The 22,484-nt window shown below is 43.0% G+C and overlaps 2 protein-coding genes across 5 annotated transcripts in view; one reads left to right on the top strand and one right to left on the bottom strand.

Annotated features, from left to right (window-relative positions):
- Positions 1–271: 271 nt before the first annotated feature.
- Positions 272–14,830, top strand: LOC5576592 (glutamate receptor ionotropic, NMDA 3A). The gene is made up of 5 exons (XM_001656123.2): positions 272–464; positions 10,387–10,536; positions 10,600–11,498; positions 11,557–12,056; positions 13,025–14,830. Exons 1-5 carry the CDS (start codon positions 347–349, stop codon positions 14,097–14,099), a joined length of 2,742 nt encoding a protein of 913 aa, XP_001656173.1. The 5' UTR covers positions 272–346; the 3' UTR covers positions 14,100–14,830.
- LOC5576594 (protein Mo25) overlaps positions 14,628–22,484 on the bottom strand; it is a 54,760-nt gene continuing 46,903 nt past the window's right edge. For 3 of the 4 annotated variants that reach the window (XM_021841623.1, XM_021841633.1, XM_021841639.1), the window contains exons 6-7: positions 21,811–21,915; positions 20,615–21,745 (exon numbers count right to left, since the gene is read on the bottom strand). In XM_021841623.1, coding sequence (XP_021697315.1) covers positions 21,563–21,745; positions 21,811–21,915 — 288 coding nt within the window. In that variant the 3' untranslated portion in view covers positions 20,615–21,562. Of the gene's footprint in view, positions 14,964–20,123; positions 21,746–21,810; positions 21,916–22,484 lie in introns of those variants that run through there. The other variant, XR_002499814.1, reaches the window with a different exon arrangement.

Raw genomic sequence — 22,484 nt, 5'->3', positions numbered from 1 at the left:
CGCGTGTTTAGTCCCAGAATGTGCATGGCAGAACCTCGTCGAATCAAAAATGCAAACGAGCCCCGATGCTCAGGACGATAATTTCATTGATGGACACTGATTACGCGATTATAATTTGGACGTGATTTCAGTTCGCTTGTTTATTGGCGGCAAGATACATCCATCGATTTTTTTTTCCGTTCCTCTAAAATGCATGAAGCGCGATGCCTGTCCCTTTATTAAGTACCATTCGCATGAATGACAAAGTCTCCATGACCCGACTGATTTAAATATACGGAGCACGAGTGGAAGTCAATTCAGTGTTCTTTGTAAATCGGATATCTGGAGTCGATAGGCTAGCAGTATAATGTGGCGAATAGTGGTTCAGTGGTTAATATTGGAGTTAAGCATTGGATACAGTGGAATTGCTGCGCAAAATAGTTCTGCAGTTTTCGACGAAAATGGAAATCTGGTGATTGGAATAGGTGATAAATTTCAAATCTGTATAATATTTCGTTTGTTTCTGAAGTCTTTCGTTTTTAAGAGGAAAATAACCATCATCGTTTGACAAATTTTCAAAACCAGTTTTTTTGCTCAAAACTTAAGCAATGTTTATAAAAATCTATCATTGCATTGCACTTGCTATCTGGAATGGAGTGATAGATTTTCATGAGGATATCTTTAAATTTGAACGAAAAAACTGGGTTTTCATTTTTGATGATTGCTGATGATTGAATGATGGATTCTTGAGCCTTAAGTTGTTCCATAACATTTGTTGAATGACTGATGATGAGTTTCTGTTTAAAGTTAAAATTTGAATTAATTTTTTGGTGATATCAATTCTGTAATAAGGATATTGATGCAATTTTGAAACTTTAACAAAAACAAGGGCCGTTCGGATCTACAAAATATTTATAGGCAGTCTTGCCGTAATTTCAGGACAAGCTGTTAACCGCATCTATGGGGGAATATCTGCACAAAAGGCTGATATTCCTTAGGTATCCCCGGAAAAGAAAATACAGTCGACTCTCCATAACTCGATATTGAAAGGATAATCGAGTTATGGAGGAGTCGAGTTATAGAACACAAAACCAGCGCAACTGTGATACAAGGGATCATGGATGTAGCCATGAAAACCAACTTTTACTATGGTCTATGGTTTTCTAACTCGATATCGAGATACGAAATGTCGCGAGAGAGAGTTACTGTGTCTGCAATTGCCAAATTATGGGAGGTACCTATTTCTCAATGGAATATGAATAGGAATTCGGAATGCAGAGATCGATGATGCTCAAACAATCGATACTTCCAGTACACTAAAAAAATACACAAAATCGACGTTTGTGGACCAACATCATTTTATATCGGTATGCCTGTAGAGTTTTCTCCAAGAATTCATCCACGTAAACCTCCAAGAGAATAGGCTCTTAGAGAGAAAAAAAAACCTAAGGTATTCATTATTCACGCTTTTAAAGCACAACTAGACCTTTGTTTTAATAGCTCAACAAATTACTGTATGAGATATTCCAGAAAACTTGGCAGGGGTCTTTTATAAGAAGTTAATAATGATAATGATGAATAATGATTTTTCCAGGACGTTTAGAAGAGTTTTACAAAATATTTGTCTAAACATTCCAATATTGATTCGTCCAGAGATTCCTCAACATATATCTTCGAACATTTCCTCTTGAATTCCTTCAGAGATTACAACCGGAATAAATCTAGGGATCATATCAAGAATATTGCTTGATTCTACTTTGATTTTTATTTTCCAAGAATCAATTTGAAAGAATGTTTTCCAAAACTTATCCAACTCTTGTCTTGAAACATACTCAAAATATGTTAGACATTACTCCCTCTTTCCGAACAAAAATCTCATGAGATCCTTAATGCAATACAATGCATCTAAAGATTTATCCAAACTTCTAAGAGACGAACCAGCCAAGGGCTGAAAGTCTCTCTAATAAAGAAAATTCATTCATTCATTATCCAAACTTTCGTTGAGAGATACCATCAGTGCACCATATTCCTTTCAATTAAGACAAGTCATGTGCTCATTTATTTAGTTAACATCTAGACAGATAACACTGAATCAACAATTTCACGCCACAATACTCGGTTCGTGGCCGCATCTCTCCATCCTCGGTTCTGCCCCACGCTCGCCAAATCGATACGCACTTGATCCGCCCACCTAGCTCGCTGCGCTCCACGCCTTCTTGTACCAACCGGATCCGAAGCGAACGCCATATTTGCAGGGTTGTTGTCCGGCATTCTTGCAACATGCCCTGCCAATCGGATCGTAAGTCATGTGTTCTAATGTTTATTAAAAATAACTATTGAGTCAATCCATAATATTTTTATGTCACATTGTAGTTCAAAGTATATGCAATCAACGGAAAATGAAAGTGGATTTAATTTGGAAAATTTTTATAAACAATTATTTAATTGCGTTTATTACTACAAGTGTTCCTATTTCCGCGCACGGTAGAAACTGATTTTATGACGAACATACTCACCGGAGCACGTGGTTTCTTTTCGCAGTTTCAATTTCATTTTGTACATTTGACACGTGTTTCGTCGTGTACATGTAAACTTGGTAAATGGCTGGGCATGGCGTACCATTGGTACCTCGCGTACCTGAAGGAATAAAATAGACCCCTTTGTGCGGTCCTTAGCCTCTTGCCCAGCAACTCCTATCCCTACCTCCTCGCGGTACTGGCCGGGGGTACGAGTAACCTTAGGGAAGATCGGGTGACCAACCCCCGGTGGGAACTTTGGTCGTATGCTGAGGGGGGGTTTGCTTTTGCTTCTGCAAACCTTGAGCGTCTGTACTCCATGTTAGGAGCGGCTCACAACAGCGTCTGTTCCCATGTCAGGGGCGGCTGATCATCGTCCGAGTGCCAGAGAAGGACTCTAAGCTAAACTGCGCACTATGGTCCTCCGAACATTTAGGGGGAATGGTCCTCCGGAAATCTAGGGGGTTGGTGTCAGGCCCTGCAAGCCAGCCGTAAAAAATTAAGCAACGAATAATCAACGAGAGAATACGAACCGGGACAATCGGCGAAGACCACAGCGACGTAGAGGGACTAGCGATTGGAAGCTCATCGGGAGCACACGCATACTCGCCGACGTGCTGAAGGACCGTGAATTCGGCATCGTAGCGTTGCAGGAACCCGGGTAGAGGAGAATTGCAAAAGAATAACAAAACTTACCATTAAAATAGAATGTTTGGATAGCAAAATTTGTTCTTTGTTTGTTTGAAATAAGAGATAAAATAGCAAAAATAATAACTAAGTTTGTATGGCATAAAAGCTAAATAATATCATATTTTGCCATTGTAATAACAAAATAATAGCAAAAATATAGGCAACCGTAAATAACAAAATATGTTATTATTTAGATATTGATAACAAAATAATAACTAAATAAGCTATTCTTGAGTAGATCAATTCCCGGGTAGAGGAGAATTGCAAAATAATAACAAAACTTACCATTAAAATAGAATGTTTGAATAGCAAAATTTGTTCTTTGTTTGTTTGAAATAAGAGATAAAATAACAAAAATAATAACTAAGTTTATATGGCATAAAAACTAAATAATATCATATTTTGCCATTGTAATAACAAAATAATAGCAAAAATATAGGCAACCGTAAATAACAAAATATGTTATTATTTAGATATTGATAACAAAATAATAACTAAATAAGCTATTCACGAGTAGATCAAAATAATGGTAATTTTAATTCTTCGAATTTAATATCTAAATTTAGCACGATTAAAAAAATAAAATTTTTGCTCTCCTGCAAAAAATATTTGCTTTTTAAATCTTCAATGAATATCATACGAATTGTAAAATGAGCTATTATGGCAAAATTTGATGTTGGTTTGTTCTCATGAATTATTTCAATAAAGTTTTCAAATATCAAAATAATGACATATTTTACTGTGATGGCGATGTTTGTTATTCTTTAGATATTTGATGTTTTTTAGTATTTTTGAACAAATAACAAATTTTACCATGATAGTATATTTTGTTATTGATTAGTTGTTACATGAACTCCAAGTATAACATATCAATTACAAATTTTGCTATGATTGTATGTTTTGCTATTGATGAGATATTTATGTCATATATTAATAACATAATAACGGTTAAACTAGATATGATTGCAAAATTTGTTCTTATTTTAGCATTATTTTGTTATTCACCTCTACCCGGGAATAGTTCCTTGACTTCAATATCTAAATTTAGCATAATTGAAAAATAAACTTTTTACTTTCTTGCAAAAAACATTTGCTTTCTAAATCTTCAATGAATGTCATACGAATAGTAAAATGAGCTATTATGGCAAAATATGATGTTAGTTTGTTTTCATGAATTATTTAAATAAAATTTCAAATATCAAAATTATGACATATTTTACTGTGATGACGATGTTTAATATTCTTTAGATATTTCATGTTATTTTAGTATTTTTGCACAAATAACAAATTTTACTATGATAGTATATTTTGTTATTGACTAGTTATTACATGACTTTCAAGTATAACATACCAATGACAAATTTTGCTATGATTGTATGTTTTGCTATTGATGAGATATTAATGTCTTATATTAATAACATAATAATAGTTAAACTAGATAGGATTGCAAAATTTGTTCTTATTTTACCATTATTTTGTTATTCACCTCTACCCGGGAAGTGTGTTGGAAGGGATCAATGGTGCGAACGTTTAGAGGTAACCATACCATCTACCAGAGCTGCGGCAATACACATGAGCTGGGAACAGCTTTTATAGTGATGGGTGATATGCAGAGGCGCGTGATCGGGTGGTGGACGATCAATGAGAAAATGTGCAAGTTGAGGATCAAAGGCCGGTTCTTCAACTTCAGCATAATAAACGTGCACAGCCCTCCCTCCGGAAGCACTGATGATGATAAAGACGCTTTTTACGCGCAGCTCGAACGCGAGTACGACAGCTGCCCAAGCCACGACGTCAAAATCATCATAGGAGATCTAAACGCTCAGGTTGGCCAGGAGGAGGAATTTAGACCGACGATTGGAAAGTTCAGCGCCCACCGGCTGACGAACGAAAACGGCCTACGACTAATTGATTTTGCCGCCTCCAAGAATATGGCCATTCGTAGCACCTACTTCCAGCACAGCCTTCCATACCGATACACCTGGAGATCACCACAGCAGACAGAATCGCAAATCGACCATGTTCTGATTGATGGTCGGCACTTCTCCGACATTATCGACGTCAGGACCTATCGTGGCGCTAACATCGACTCTGACCACTATCTGGTGATGGTCAAACTGCGCCCAAAACTCTCCGTCGTTAACAACGTACGGTACCGACGGCCGCCCCGGTATGACCTAGAGCGGCTCAAGCAACCGGATGTCGCAGCGGCATACGCGCAGCAGCTCGAGGCTGCATTACCGGAAAAGGGTGAGCTGGACGAAGCCCCTCTTGAGGACTGCTGGAGAACAGTAAAAGCAGCCATCAACGATGCAGCTGAGAGCAACGTCGGGTACGTGGGACGGAGTCGACGGAACGATTGGTTCAACGAGGAGTGCCAGGAGGTTTTGAAGGAAAAGAATGCAGCGCGGGCGGTCATGCTGCAGCAAGGGACCCGGCAGAACGTGGAACGCTATAAACGGAAACGGCAACAGCAGACCCGCCTCTTTCGGGAGAAAAAGCGCCGCCCGGAGGAGACGGAGTGCGAGGAGATGGAACAGCTGTGCCGGTCTCAGGAAACGCGTAGGTTCTATCAGAAGCTCAACGCATCCCGCAGCGGCTTCGTGCTGCGAGCCGAGATGTGCAGGGATAAAAATGGGAGCATTCTGACGGACGAGCGTGAGGTGATCGAAAGGTGGAAGCAGCACTTCGACGAGCACCTGAATGGTGCTGAGAGCACAGGCAATGAAGGACGGGACAACGGAGGAAATGCCTTCATCAGTACTGCGGAAGATGGAAACCAACCAGCCCCCACTTTGAGTGAGGTTAAGGATGCCATTCACCAGCTCAAGAACAATAAAGCTGCTGGTAAGGATGGTATCGGAGCTGAACTCATAAAGATGGGTCCGGAAAGGCTGGCCATTTGTCTGCACCGGCTGATAGGCACAATCTGGGAAACAGAACTGCTACCGGAGGAGTGGAAGGAAGGGGTAATCTGCCCCATCGACAAGAAAAGCGACAAGTTAGATTGTGAGAACTTTTGAGCGATCACCATTCTAAATGCGGAATACAAAGTATTATCTCAGATCATCTTCCGTCGTCTGTCACCCGTAGTAAACGAGTTCGTGGGAAGTTATCAAGCCGGCTTCGTTGACGGCCGATCGACAACGGACCAGATCTTTACTGTACGGCAAATCCTCCAAAAATGTCGTGAATACCAGGTCCCAACGCATCACCTTTTCATCGATTTTAGCGGCATACGACAGTATCGACCGCGTAGAGCTATGGAAAATCATGGACGAGAACAGCTTTCCCGGGAAGCTCACGAGACTGATAAGAGCGACGATGGAAGTGTGCAAAATTGTGTGAAGGTTTCAGGCAAACACTCCAGTTCGTTTGGATCCCATCGGGGACTACGACAAGGTGATGGACTTTCGTGCCTGTTATTCAATATTGCGCTAGAAGGTGTTATGCGGAGAGCCGGACTTAACAGTCGGGGTACGATTTTCACGAGATCCAGTCAATTTGTTTGCTTCGCGGATGATATGGACATCGTCGGCCGAACATTTGAAAAGGTGGCAGACCTGTACACCCGCCTGAAACGCGAGGCAGCAAAAGTTGGACTGGTGGTGAATGCGGCCAAGACAAAGTACATGCTAGCTGGTGGGGCCGAGCGCGACAGGACTCGCCTAGGTAGCAGTGTTACGATAGACGGGGATACGTTCGAGGTGGTCGACGAGTTCGTCTACCTTGCTGACAATAACGTTAGCCGTGAAATACGGAGACGCATCATCAGTGGAAGTCGGGCCTACTATGGCCTCCAGAAGAAGCTGCGGTCAAAAAAGATTCACGCCCGCACCAAATGTACCATGTACAAAACGCTCATAAGGCCGGTAGTCCTCTACGGGCATGAAACGTGGACGATGCTCGAGGAGGACCTGCAAGCACTTGGAGTCTTCGAACGTCGGGTGCTTAGGACGATCTTCGGCGGTGTGCGAGAGAACGGTGTGTGGCGGCGAAGGATGAACCACGAGCTCGCCCAACTCTTCGGCGAACCCAGTATCCAGAAGGTGGCCAAAGCTGGAAAGATACGATGGCCAGGGCATGTTGCAAGAATGCCGGACGCGCTGGACCTGGGATCGAATCCCATCCCCGACATAGTCACTTATGACGTAAAAAGTTATAGTGACGACTTCCTTCGGAAGGGAAGTAAAGCCGTTGGTCCCGAGATGAACTAGCCCAGGGCTAAAAATCTCGTTAATAAAGTCAAACCAACCAATGCCGGACAGCAATCCTGCAAAGATGGTGTTCGCTTTGGATCCGGTTGGTACAAGAAGGCGTGGAGCGCAGCGAGCTAGGTGGGCGGATCAAGTGCGTATCGATTTGGCGAGCGTGGGGCAGAACCGAGGATGGAGAGATGCGGCCACGAACCGAGTATTGTGGCGTGAAATTGTTGATTCAGTGTTATCTGTGTAGATGTTAACTAAATAAATGAAAAAATGAATGTAAACTTCAAAACCTTATAACAGCAAGATTCGTTAGGCAAAAATTGCCTAGAACTTGACAATAAATTAATTGTGCAATCAAACTACAGTCAACTATCCTTAACTCAAATAAAAAAAACGGACATGTCGAAATATAAACCACAAAATCAATGCAGCAAGACACTATTAGGGAAGCCATAAAAACCAACTTTAAATATGGTTCAAAAACTCAATATAAAGATTCTTAATATAAATATATTACGACTGTAGTGCCATCCTTCGGATTATTCCTCAATTAGATGTCACCATTAGACACGAACCTTTATCTTTCCAGTATATCGAGATACTGCCCAAGTAACCATGCTGCTCAAGCTGCAATTTATGCATATAAACGGTGTATATAAAGCATGACTATGCATGTTCAATTAAAGTTGATTTGAAGTGGGAAAGGGCCCGCTTATTCCGTTACCTAGTAAAGGGGGAGGGGTGTCTCAATCTAGGACTGTAAGACTGTAAGACCATTGTTATTGCGTTATTGTGAATTTGCTTAGAAATTTATTTCAAATTAATTGATCTACTAGTCTCTAAATTGTGGCCATTCAAGGTTCGTCTCGGGATTTTAAGGGTAATTACGATTATACGTATGTAATACCATGGTTACTTGGGAAGTGACCAACGAGGTAGCAATGAAAACACTATTGTTCTAGAACACTGTATCGATTTATGGAGATTAATCTATATTTTTCGGGGTGTGCCAGGAGAAATGCAGGAAAATATAGGATATGAATGAAAACATAAGAAATGGATGAATTCTTGAAGGCATTCTGGAAGGAATACTTGGAAACATCTGTGATGGTATTTCTTGGGAAAAGCTTGGAGTTGTCATTAATGAAATTTCTGGATAAAACTTGATAATTCTTGTAAAAATCTTGTAATGTTACGATTGCGATGCACAATAATGCTTTGAATAATTCAAGAGTTGTCCTATGGGTACCACTATTGAATTATTATCAGCTTTATTATATGTTGTTTTTATTCCCTAGGCTTATGGGAAGTATACACTTCAACAGAAAAGATCCCGATGCGTGGGAAATTTCTTGCAAGAAATGCCCACAGTACGCTGTTGAAAATTAATGTCAATTCAACTGGAGCTCACTGTAGGAAATTTCTTGACCATTTCTTGCGTAGAAATCTTTACTTTTCTTGAGCGGAACATCATACCTAGCTGTAGAATTTTTTTAACGATTTTCCTAGAAGACATTTGTAAAAGAATTTTATTTCAATCTCAATGTAAACGATATACAGTCCCAAAATGGAAGGAACATAGTATTTATTCACCTCCAAACAAGAATTGGTTCATGTTTCCCTGAATATGAAGGATTTTAAAATAGATATAGAGTTATGGAGAGAAATTTGCATTTCACGTGACATCGACTAGTGCAGATATCGAGTTATAGAAATATCGACTTATGGAAAGCACAATGTACGGACATTTGAAGGGTCTGAAAAATTGATCGAGTCATAGTGCATGTACGTCGACTGTATTTCGCCAATTTAGAATAAAAATTATGCTGATCCAGAAGGGTAACAAGCATTGGCGTCGATTTTGGGGGTGTAGGCCGAAGCACTTTTTGACCCTCCACCCCAATAATTTCACAAAGGGGCAAAGTATAATTTCGCCCCCTCCCTCAAATTTTAACTAAAATATATATATATTTTTTTTAATTATAAAATATATTTTTCTTTTTTAAATTTTGAAGCACAAAACCATGGACAATGCATTCAAATATACACTACAATCCTACATTGTTTAGCCTCAAAGTCTCTGCAAAATTTGACTTATTGGCAGCCATGAAAGTATATTTACCAAATTGTGTTTTTACAGGAACACCCTAAGTATCATTTGTTTAAGGTTAAGATGAATCACCTGTTTGAGCTAAAAATTCAATCGATTGGTCCCACCAGCTAGTGACCAATCGATTAAGTTTTCAGCTTAAACGGGTGTTTGGTTCTCCAGATTTGTGCTCTTGAAAATTTGAGGTATGGCTTCGATTCATCTTCACCTTAAATTTCAAGTGCAAAAGATTAACACTATGTGCAGCTCGAATCAAACATCTAACAAATAAACCTCCTATAGTCCCCGTTCTGCTCATTTGTACGGGAGCTTATTGAAATAGACGAACTTGCTCTATTTTCGGCTTTTTTTTAATCATTGTCAGCCAAATCTTCAAAAGATCTGCATTATTACGCGTTTCGTATGCAAATCAATAAATATACAGAATCATGAGCTCAATGTACTTAAATTATACAATCAAATTAAGCTAAAAGTTATAAGCAAATTTCGGAGGGCAAACCACGTTACTCTTTTCCAATGAATCAAAATTTAGATTCCAACATGTAGTTGCTTCTTTCAAAACGTATGATTCCTAAAATTTATCTTATTTCTTGAAGATGTAGGCATCAAAGCTTATCTAACATTTGAAGGAAAAAAAAAACGACCGAATAAATGCCTAAAATTGATGTTACCTTGAGGCTTATTTAAGAAAAGCTCTTAAATAGCAATCTTATATATTTTTTGGTGTCCTGTCTTAGGAAAATCATGAATAATCGCGTAGAAGACACTAGAAGAGGTTTGCAAAAATGTCGGTGCGAGAATTATTGTGAAATAAAGCGATGAATTGTTGAAGTGTTGCAAGTCACCCCGTTTGACGGTATTCATTCGAATCTTTTCTCTGCAGTCGTTGTTCATGAACGTGAACAACCGGAAGTACCTGCACTTACATCGCATGCTATTCGTTCCTTCTTGGGCGGACAAAATGGCGTATCGGTATTCGACTACTACATTGTCTACAATCGAGAGCACGTGGTTTTCACTGACAATGCCGAACGTAATATTCCACATATTATCAAATTTATGTATAGAATTATTTACTATTTTAAACTTTTAACAGTATGCTCAGCATTGAATCGAGGAGTCAGCGTTATTGTGGACTTCACTTGGACCGACAGCAATCGCATCATGACCGCCGCAAACAACTTCAATGTCCCGTACATTCACGCCGACGTGTCGTCGCAGACCTTTCTCAAGGTGATGGAAAACTATCTACGAGCACGTGGCGCCAACGACGTGGTCCACATCTTTGACTCCACAGAGGCAGCCGATTCGGCAATCTACTTTCTCATCACCGAGTCGCAGTTGCGAACGATAATATTCGACTGTCTCAGTGATACGTCTATTGCACGGATTAAAGCTGTCCGGCCTTATCCGTCGTTTTACACGATCATCGCCAAGACGGCTGATATGAATGCTCTGTTCAAGAGGGCACTCGCCCATGGATTGGTCATGAAAACGGAAAAGTGGAATTTGATGTTCTTGGAGCCCAATACTGAAGCGTTTGAATACCATGAAATGTATCAGACCATGAGTCGACTTATGTTGGATAACAGTACCTGCTGTATGCTGATGAACTTGGAAGGAGATTGCGCTTGTCCTAGTGGATTCAAACCGTGGGAAGCTCATCTGGGAAATGTGGTAACCAGTGTGCTGCAGAAAATCCAATTGGGTCAGCTTCCATTGGTAACCCAACAGGATTGCAGCGGGATTGAATCAACGAATGGTTCCAACAATGGATACGACATAATGATGGATCTCCGGTCGGATTCTCGGTTCTGGATGCCTGACGGCAGTCGAATGTTACGATACAATTTGAACGTTTCGATTTGGACATCTGTCGACGATAACGGGTCTGCTGCAATACACCTTGGGACGATCGAGAAGGGTGATGTGGTACCGTTCGTGGGTCAGAAGATCAAACCGACCAAGCGGTACTTTCGCGTTGGAACTACCGAGGTTGGTTTTAAGATTTGACGATACGTTCCATTCTGTGATATCGATCTTTACTTTCCAGTCAATCCCTTGGGCCTACAGGAAACGCGACCCACTTACCAATGAGATAATGCTCAACTATGTCGGGGAACCAATTTGGGAGGGATACTGCATAGATTTCCTGCATCAGTTGTCCACGGTGATGAACTTCGACTACGATCTGGTGTCGCCCCAGAAGGGTACCTTCGGTATGAGGGATCGTTCAGGAAATTGGAATGGCTTGATCGGCGATTTGGTGGTTGGTGAAATAGATTTTGCGATGGCCGCTATAAAGATGACCGCTGAAAGGGAAGAAGTGGTAGACTTTGTGGCTCCGTATTTCGAGCAGACAGGTATCTTGATTGTGATGAGGAAGCCTATACGGGAAACGTCTTTATTCAAGTTCATGACCGTTCTGCGATTGGAAGTTTGGCTGAGCATATTGCTGGCGATCGTGGCAACGGCCGTAATGCTGTGGCTATTGGATAAATTTTCACCATATAGCGCTAAGAACAACAAACAAGCTTATCCCTATGATTGCAGGTAATTTGTTTCAATTAAATGGTAATAATCCGTCTAAGACTTTTTTGCACTCTTTTTCTTATATTTTTGACCCCATAGGTCATTTTCAAAATTTTAACGCTTTCTTCCAGGGGATATTGATTAACATCCTGAAAGAATTCTGATGAATTCCTAGGGGGATTCTGATAAAAAATCTGATTCTGATAAATTGTAATGAGAATTATTAGTGCACTTCAGTTAGAATTCTGAGAGGCATCAAACTAGAATCTTGAGAGGATTCTCATCAGAATCTTCTCAGGATTCTCATCAGAATCCTCTTAGAATTCTCATCAGAATCCTCTCAGGATTCTCATCAGAATCTTCTCAAGATTCTCATCAGAATCTTCTCAAGATTCTCATCAGAATCTTCTCAAGATTCTCATCAGAATCCTCTCAGGATTCTCATCAGAATCCTCTCAGGATTCTCATCAGAATCCTCTCAGGATTCTCATCAGAATCCTCTCAAGATTCTCATCAGAATCTTCTCACGAATCTCATTAGAATCCTCTCAGGATTATCATTAGAATCCTCTCAAGATTCTCATTAGAATCCTCCCAGGATTCTCATCAGAATCCTCTCAGGAATCTCATCACACTGCTCTAAAGATACTCGTCAGAATCCTCTTAGGATCCTCATCAGAATCCTCTCAGGACTCTCATCAGAATCCTCTCAGCATTCTCATCAGAATCCCCTCAGCATTCTCATCGAAATCCTTCAGGATGCTCATCAGAATCCTCTAAAGATTCTGATGAGCTTCTTTAGAGGATTCTCATCAGAATCCTCTGAGGATTCTCATTAGAATCCTCTCAGCATTCTCTAAGGATTTTTTTCAGAATCCTCTCAGGATTTTCATTAGAATCCTGTCAGAATTTTCATTAGAATCCTCTCAGGATTCTTATCAGAACCCTCTCAGGATTCAGTGAAGACTTTAACCTTTAATTCTGTTTCAGAGACTTCACTCTCAAGGAAAGCTTCTGGTTTGCCTTAACTTCATTCACTCCACAAGGCGGTGGAGAAGCCCCAAAGGCACTTTCCGGACGTACCCTGGTGGCGGCATACTGGTTGTTCGTCGTACTAATGTTGGCTACATTTACCGCGAACCTGGCTGCGTTTCTTACCGTTGAACGTATGCAGACTCCGGTACAATCCTTGGAGCAGCTGTCCCGTCAAAGTCGCATCAAATACACAGTTGTGAAGGACTCCGACACGCATGATTACTTCAAGAACATGAAGAACGCCGAAGACGTACTGTACCGAATGTGGCGTAATCTGACGCTTTCGAGTGGAAACGACCAGACGCAGTATCGCGTTTGGGATTACCCGATCAAGGAACAGTATACCAATATCTTGGCTGCCATAGAGTCAGCGAATCCAGTCCAGTCGGCTGAAGTTGGATTCCAACGAGTCAACGAGGGTCTAGAAGCGGATTTTGCATTCGTTCACGATTCAGCGGAGATCAAGTACGAAATATCACGCAACTGTAATCTCACGGAAGTTGGGGAAGTTTTCGGTGAACAGCCGTATGCGATCGCAGTTCAACAGGGAAGTCATCTGCAAGACGAGTTGAGTTATTACATTCTGGAACTGCAAAAGGAACGCTACTTCGAATCGCTGACGGCAAAGTTTTGGAACAATTCGGTACGCGGAATTTGTCCCAATACGGACGACAGCGAAGGAATAACACTGGAAAGCTTGGGTGGAGTGTTCATAGCGACTCTTGTGGGACTAGCCCTGGCAATGGTAACTTTGGCTGGGGAAGTGTTGTATTACCGCCGTAAGGATCAGAAGGGCAAGCTGGTGCAGGTTGAGCCGATGGATGTAGGAAAAAAGAAAGTAGTAAAGGATAAGCATTCGCTTACGTTCAAAAATTTGCTGAACACTGTAGAAATGAAGAACAATTTGAACAAGGTCGTGGAGAAAAAGATCCCAAAGGAGATCACCATTGGAAATAAGTTTGTGCCAGCATCGGAGAAGCAACAGAAGATCAGCTACATATCGGTATTTCCTAAGAATCCGATGAATTAAAAATGAATTTGCAATTAAGGGTCATTTTTAAATTACGTCACGCTTGTTGTACAGGGCGGAGCTCATCGAAACGTGACGACCCATACACAATTTTCGATGTTTCCATGTGTGTGAAATTTTGCGTGACGTGATTTATGGACGTTTCTTAATTGAATTATGGGCATCACAGATAAGTAAACCTAAGTTGATGAAATTGATAAATAAATAAATTATAATAGTTTGTTGAATCATAGCTTATGGGTTACTTTCGAAGATTTGAACAGAAAAACCCCGACTAAGTCCGTTGAGACTCGTATGTTTGTCTTTATTTCGTGCCTTTTCGTTTTCAGTTCCTTGTTTTTCGCTCGTTTGCTGTGTGTGTGTTGGGACACAACAGTAGTCACCTTAAATACTATTTGCAGTAATTTTCTTGATTTTCCATCCGTTTGCCGTAATTCTTACGGTTTTATGAATTTATTACCATCCCTTGACTTGACTTGGCTAGACAGTACAACATACGTGTGAACAACACATACAATTTTACTATAGGTTTGAAAAGTTGTTTGCCCATTAGAGGGATTGGAACCACATCCAATCTCTAGAAAATTCTTATTCTGTTTTTTGGAGGTTGAAATTTAGTGCACTAACGAAAAGTATAAAGGCCATCAATAAAAAAAAGCTTAGAGGGAAACGATTGGCTTCACGCAGGTAATCAAGAGAAGTACATTTATTCCACAATCCACAATTGCTACTCAGTGTACATCAAACTAAACGAATCATTACATGTTATTGCATTTTCAGCAGCATCTAGGAGTGATGACTTCTTCTCTACAAAGGGTATTATTCCATCACCTACATTCCGCATGCGCCTTGTGTGGCTTTACTCTTTGTTGAGGACAATCCTATCGCGGTGTACTATGCAGTTCTTCGCACGCCGCTGGGCTCGCACTAGGCAGCATAACTGTCTATGTGTGATGCTGGAGAAGCGCATCATTGAATGATTTTAATGTGGTTGTCATCGTATTGTATCTGTGTACTTCAGTTAGTTTGTTTACGTTCCGTATCGTTTCGTACCTTTTATCGTGTCGTAATAAAGTATGTTTTAAATTGTTACGTGCGCGTTTAATTCCCTGATGTAGGGACGAGTTTAAAGAACAACCATCGGGGTATTTCCACGGTACAAAAGTGGCGACGAGAATTCGCGAGTGAGGGTAGTTTTTCCGTCGATAAAAACTCACCCAACATTTCGTCACCCGCGCGGAAGAAAAGAAAGTGGAGTGCGATGGCTGACGGTGATAGTGATCGAAACGGGCAAAATGGTGTTGACCCCCCGGGAGTGATAAATCGGCAGCAATTAAACCAGCCGATTATCCCCGCGCCGGCGGCTCACCAGCAGCAGCAGCAGCAAATTTTCGTCCCCGTTGTGACTACACACCAGCAGCAGCAGCAGCCATTCGTTCCGGTTTCTTCAGCTCCACAACAGCAGTTCTCAACCTTCCAATCCCACCAAACACCGCAAGCCCAAGTAAGTACCGATATGCTCATGCAAATTATGCATATGATGCAGCAATCGATGACCCAGAGTCAGCAGCAGCACCAACAGCTTATGGGGCAAATTATTGCGCAGCAGCAGCAGTTCCTAAGTAGCGTCGCGTCGTCAATAAATGTTCAAGTGCCACCCAATCCGGAACAAATCCTTGACTCCTTGGCCAGTAATATCAAGGAATTCCGGTACGAGGCCGAAAGTAATGCCACTTTCGCGGCGTGGTACTCTCGCTACGATGACCTCTTCGAAAAGGATGCTGCGAGGCTGGACGATGAGGCGAAAGTTCGCCTACTTATGCGCAAATTGGGTTTATCTGAGCATAAGAGGTATGTAAGCTATATCTTGCCTAAATTTCCGAAGGAGTTTAGCTTCGCACAGACAGTTGCCAAACTCAAAAGTCTGTTTGGAGCGAAAGAGTCGGTGATTAGCCGCCGATACCGATGCCTGCAGATTGCGAAAAATCCCACGGAGGATCATGTGGCGTTCGCATGCAGGGTAAATAAGGCTTGCGTAGAATTTGAACTAGGAAAGCTCACAGAAGAGCAGTTCAAGTGCTTGGTGTACGTTTGTGGCCTGAAATCGGAGAATGACGTCGAGATCCGCACTCGTCTCCTCACGAAAATCGAGGACAACAACGACGTCACGTTGGAGCAGCTCTCCGAGGAGTGTCAACGCCTGTTCAATCTCAAGCATGACAGTGCGATGATCGAAGCTCCATCTCCGTACAACCAAGTGCAAGCGGTGAGGAAGTTTGGTGGGAAGAGGTTCGACAAGCGTGATCGCGAGGCACAAACACATTTTTCCAGTGACGCCGTCAAGAAGCCAACGTACCCGTGTTGGCTCTGCGGTGCATTACACTACGCCCGTGATTGCAGCTACAAGAACCACAAATGCTCCGATTGCGGCCAATTCGGACACCGTGAAGGTTACTGCGAAAGTGCCAAATCCCGGAAACCGGGAAGCAAACGCAAGAAGCGAGTAGTCTCGACGAAGGTGGTGGTTGTTGACGTGTGCAGCGTGCAGCAGCGACGCAGATTCGTTTCCGTCGTCCTTTCTGGAACGAATATCAGACTGCAACTCGACACCGCCTCAGATATCACCGTCATCAGCAGGGAAAGTTGGCAGAAACTCGGCAGCCCAGCATTATTGCCTGCAACGGTGAAAGCGAAGACAGCATCCGGCAACATCTTGTCGCTCGATGGGGAATTCGAGTGCGACGTCACCATCGGAGAAAGCACACGGCGAGAGCTCATCCGTGTCACCGGGAAACAACTTCAGCTACTCGGTTCCGACTTGTGCAGCAAAACGAAAGTTAAATTGGAGTTGAAAGAAAGTGTTCGACCCGTTTTCTGTCCGAAGCGTCCGGTTGCGTACGCGATGTACGATGCCGTCGACCAGAAACTCGATCGGCTGGAAAAGCTAAATATCATCACCCCGGTCGAATATTCGGAGTGGGCCGCTCCGATCGTCGTCGTCCGCAAAGCCAATGGTTCCATTCGAATTTGCGGAGACTATTCCACGGGTTTGAACGCTGCGCTCCAACCAAACCAGTATCCACTTCCCCTGCCCGACGACATCTTCGCCAAGCTGGCTAACTGCAAGGTCTTCAGCCAGATCGATTTGTCCGACGCCTTCTTGCAGGTGGAAGTTGACGAGCAGTGCCGTAAGTTGCTAACCATCAACACTCATCGTGGTCTTTACTCCTACAACCGCCTCCCGCCGGGTGTGAAAGTTGCGCCTGGTGCGTTTCAGCAGATCACCGATACAATGTTAGCCGGTCTGGAATGCACTTCCGGCTATCTCGATGATGTTATCGTTGGCGGCCGAACTGAAGAGGAGCACGACCGCAATTTACGGGCTGTTTTGAAGCGAATACAGGATTTCGGCTTCACCATCCGACCCGAAAAGTGCACGTTTCGCAAGCAGCAGGTGCAATACGTGGGTCACATCGTCGACAGTCGCGGGTTACGTCCGGATCCGGCCAAAATCGAGGCGATTACGAAGCTGCCGCCGCCTACAGATGTGTCCGGACTACGATCCTTCCTGGGGGCCATCAACTACTACGGCAAGTTTGTTCCCAACATGCGTAAGCTCCGATACCCGCTCGACAATCTCCTGAAAGACGATGCAAAATTCCAGTGGACTCCAGAGTGCCAGAAAGCGTTCGAGCAGTTCAAGGCAATTCTCTCCTCGGATCTGCTACTCACACATTACGATCCGAAGCGGGAGATCATCGTTTCTGCCGACGCTTCTTCCGTTGGGCTTGGGGCAACAATCAGCCACAAGTTCCCCGACGGTAGCATCAAGGTCGTCCAGCACGCTTCCAGGGCACTCACGAAGGCCGAGCAAGGCTACAGCCAACCGGACCGCGAAGGTTTGGCCATCATATTTGCCGTCACCAAATTCCACAAAATGCTCTTCGGACGGCACTTTCGGTTGCAAACCGACCACCAGCCTCTGCTCCGTATCTTCGGCTCGAAAAAAGGAATACCGGTCTACACTGCCAACCGGCTCCAACGTTTCGCTCTCCATCTGCTGCTCTACGATTTCGACATCGAGTACGTGCCCACCCACAAGTTTGGCAACGCAGACCTGCTTTCCCGGTTGATCAACCAGCACGTCAGGCCCGAAGAGGACTATGTCATCGCGAGCCTCAACCTGGAAGAGGATCTCAGGTCAGTTGTTTCTAATACGGTAAAGGTTTTACCTCTCAATTTCAGAGCCGTCGCGCAAAGCACCCAAGCAGATCCACTGCTCCGCCAAGTCTACCACCACGTTCAACATGGCTGGCCCCAGTCAAAGCTTTCGGGGTCCGACATTCAACGGTTCCAAGTCAGGCAGGAATCGCTCTCCGTGGTAGATGGGTGCGTCATGTTTGCCGAACGGCTCGTCATCCCGACGCTGCTCCGCAAGCAGTGTCTCGAACAGCTTCATCGTGGCCATCCCGGCATGCAGCGTATGAAGGCCCTCGCCAGAAGCTACGTGTATTGGCCCAGTTTGGATGCCGATATCGTCGACTTCGTCAAGGCATGTCGACATTGTGCGTCCGTAGCCAGATCGCCTCCTCACTCTCCACCGGTGCCGTGGCCCAAACCAGCCGCTCCATGGCAGCGCGTCCACGTCGACTACGCCGGTCCAATCGAAGGCGACTATTACCTCATCGTCGTCGATTCCTTCTCCAAATGGCCGGAGATCGTCTAAACAAATCGTATCACCTCGGCGGTGACCATTTCCATTCTCCGTGGTTTGTTTGCTCGGCTGGGTATGCCCGTTACACTGGTCAGCGACAACGGTACCCAGTTCACAAGCGCCGAATTTGCCGATTTCTGCGCCTCCAACGGCATCGAACACCTCACGACAGCCCCATTCCATCCACAATCAAATGGCCAAGCGGAACGATTCGTGGACACTTTCAAGAGGGCCGTGAAGAAGATTCGAGAGGGGAGAGGATCGATACAGCACGCACTGGACATTTTCCTGCTCACGTACCGCAGCACACCCAACCGGGCTTTGCCAGACCAGAAGTCGCCATCAGAGATCATGTTCGGGCGCAAAATCCGCACGTGTCTCGAGCTTCTGCGTCCTCCGCCGATACGTACACCAGTGCCAACGTCCGACGACCTCAAGAAATCGAGATCCTTCAGCCGAAACGACCCTGTTTACGCCAAGCTCCACAGTCGTAACGGTTGGAAATGGGTTCCCGGTACAGTCGTCGAAAAGATCGGAGACGTGATGTATAATGTGTGGATCGACGATCGCCGAATGTTGCGCTCTCACATCAACCAGCTCCGGAGTCGTCATGCTGCTGACACGACACCGAAGCCTTCCATCGGTCAAGCCACCTCTAACCAGCATTTGTTGCCGCTGGACATCCTGTTGGGTGCCTGGAATCTACCCAGCCAACCGGGCGGCACGCCAACTCCTTCACTTGTTCCGAGCGCCTCGTTATCGTCACCTACGTTAGCGCCTGTCTCCAGTCCCGAGCCTACCTTGCTAGGTTCCACGCCGGCCCGTGCATCGTCTACGCCACGACACGAGGTTCCGGCTGTCCCGTCCACCTCTTCATCATCAACGACATCAACATCACCCGAATTCGAATCCGCAATCGAAGTTGAACCGGTGGTAGATCTTCCTAGGCGATCTTCACGGACTCGAAGACCGCCAATCAGGTTCGACCCCTACCACCTATATTAAGAGGGGAGATGTTGAGGACAACCCTATCGCGGTGTACTATGCAGTTCTTCGCACGCCGCTGGGCTCGCACTAGGCAGCATAACTGTCTATGTGTGATGCTGGAGAAGCGCATCATTGAATGATTTTAATGTGGTTGTCATCGTATTGTATCTGTGTACTTCAGTTAGTTTGTTTACGTCCCGTATCGTTTCGTACCTTTTATCGTGTCGTAATAAAGTATGTTTTAAATTGTTACGTGCGCGTTTAATTCCCTGATGTAGGGACGAGTTTAAAGAACAACCATCGGTATTTCCACGGTACAAAACTCTTGTATGTGTTGTAGAGATACTACTCCTATAGACATCCATATTTCACCTCGTATTAGGAACAGTTTTCAGAATCGTTTCTCAGTGACTTGCATGTGTGTCGTGCCTAAATTGAACGGAATCTTGTTGCGTGGCGAACACCATGATCTTGGATAGCTCAAAGACCATAGCTTACATCACTTTTCTAGTTTTATTAAGTCTCAAAAAGTACACAAAACATAAGCTTTTCTAGTCCTAGAGTATAATAGCCCTTTTATGAACGTCTAAAACCTAATCGCTCGAGAGCTGTGATGGATCTCTTACTAGTGAATAGCGGGGAGAATTTACGTTTTTTCGTCGTACCTCTCTATAGAGAACTAATGAGGTATGGAGGTGATCAACGAAGATTGTGTATGTAGGTGAGTGTGTGTTTATGCTAAATGTTAAAGAATTAATGGAGGCGTGGCAACATCAACGTAATGTTATAACCTAAGGGATAATAGAAAATTCTATTTTCTTCTAAAATAATCAAACACTTTTATATTTTTCAATACACATCATCTGACTTCAGATAATAACAGAAAAAAATGAACAGGGCACAAGCTAGAACCACATACTTAAAAGTAGCAATAAAACTAAAACATACTTCAGAGTAGTTTGTCCTCCTCTAGTGCCTCTTCTACCACCTATCAACCTAACCCTCACTCACAAAGCAAGTGAGTTACCAAAACTACAACAGCAAAAAGGCGCAAAAAAAAACAAACAAATAAAAGTTGAAACATAAAGAAAACACAATTTATAGTTCGCATTAATGTTCTGCTTCTTGGAAATCCATTCTATAAGAATCCTCACAATTAAAGTTTTGATGCTTCCATCCAGAGACTAAACATGTGCAAGAAAAGAAACAAAAACGACGCAGCTTAATTTCGTTACATTTTTACAACATTTTATTACACTGTTAATATAGAGTTCGGGTTTTAGCAGCCGCGAGAAAGTCTGTTTAGTCTCAATAAATATATTACTCTTCTGCTGGTAATGCATTTTTTGTTTTATTTTTTCTCCTCTTGCTTGGACTAAGGTTTTGCAAGGTTCTTGCTTTATCATAAACACTAGCTTTTAACTTCTTTCGACTTACTAGCATTTGTTTTGTTTTGCTTATCTGCTTATATATGCGTGTATGTGGTTTTATCGGTTTTTATCAAGGGGACTCAACGATTGACCCAAAAATTTTGTTTATAACTTCTATAGTAGTTTTATCATTTTATACTAGAGTTTGAATTGTATTTATAGACATTTCTATTGTTACTTGCGATTTATTACAAAATACTAGTGCAGGGGGGGGGATCACAGGCGGGATGCGGGAAACAAGGGGCAGGAGTGAGGAGGTTGTGTGTGTGTTTGTATGCGTGCGCGCGTGTTTGTGTAGTTGCAAAAACGTTTAGCTTGCATCGCGCGTATTACTATTGATCCGGAGCCGGCTTCAGCTCCTTTATCTGTTTGATTAGGTACGCCTTTTCGTCGTTGAACTGTTCGTCCTCGGATCGGTCCGTGTGGAATTTCGTTAGGAAGTCTACTAGCTTCTCCTGGTTCCGCAGCAGGATGTCGAGAATCGGTTTCGGTTTGTTCGGATTCGCTACAAACACCTGCAATAGGGGTTAGAATGTATGCTTTAGTATGGTGAGAACAAACTGTCATCAATCATATTTACCTTAAACACGTGAAAGGCTTCGAACTGAATATTCCGAGATTTCTCTTTCAGCATATTCATCATCAGCTTCAGGTTGTCTGGATTGGAGATGTATTTCGTCATTACCTGTTAAGGATTATCGTTTATTAGCATACAAGAGAAAAAAAATATCATATGCAAATCTCCCAACTAGGGTGAGTGTACCAGCTATGGCCATAGTGGTTCCCTATTTCGCCATACGCGATAACTTGAATGAAGAAAAATAAAAGAACAATTCCACGGTTACATCTTTAACGTTCCAAACTGCTATTTATATTTTGGACAAGTTTTCACGTTTTTCTCCTTTACTGGGTTCCATATTATAACTTTGAGAATTTTTCAGATAGATGGCGCTTGATGTAAAAAGGGATGATGTTCTGCATTTAAATATATTGGTTAGCTAGACGCTTGAGTAGCGAACTCGCTATGGGCGAAAAACCATTTAAATAAAGATAAATAATAAAAATAATACCTAATAATTATAACAATAATTGGCTTGAAGGATGGCGTCTTTGCCAAAGTTGCTCGGAAGAATATAAGCTAACGATCAGTTGAAATATTTATTAGGGGTTTTTCCCGATAGGTGTCGCAACTGTAAAGCAATAACCAAGTACAGGCAACAACTTTTCGAAAATTCAGTTTCTCTCACTGGCCGC

This window comes from Aedes aegypti, chromosome 1 (assembly GCF_002204515.2).
Source record: "Aedes aegypti strain LVP_AGWG chromosome 1, AaegL5.0 Primary Assembly, whole genome shotgun sequence".
Lineage (NCBI taxonomy): Eukaryota > Metazoa > Arthropoda > Insecta > Diptera > Culicidae > Aedes > Aedes aegypti.
This window is presented reverse-complemented; position numbering and strand designations above follow the sequence as displayed.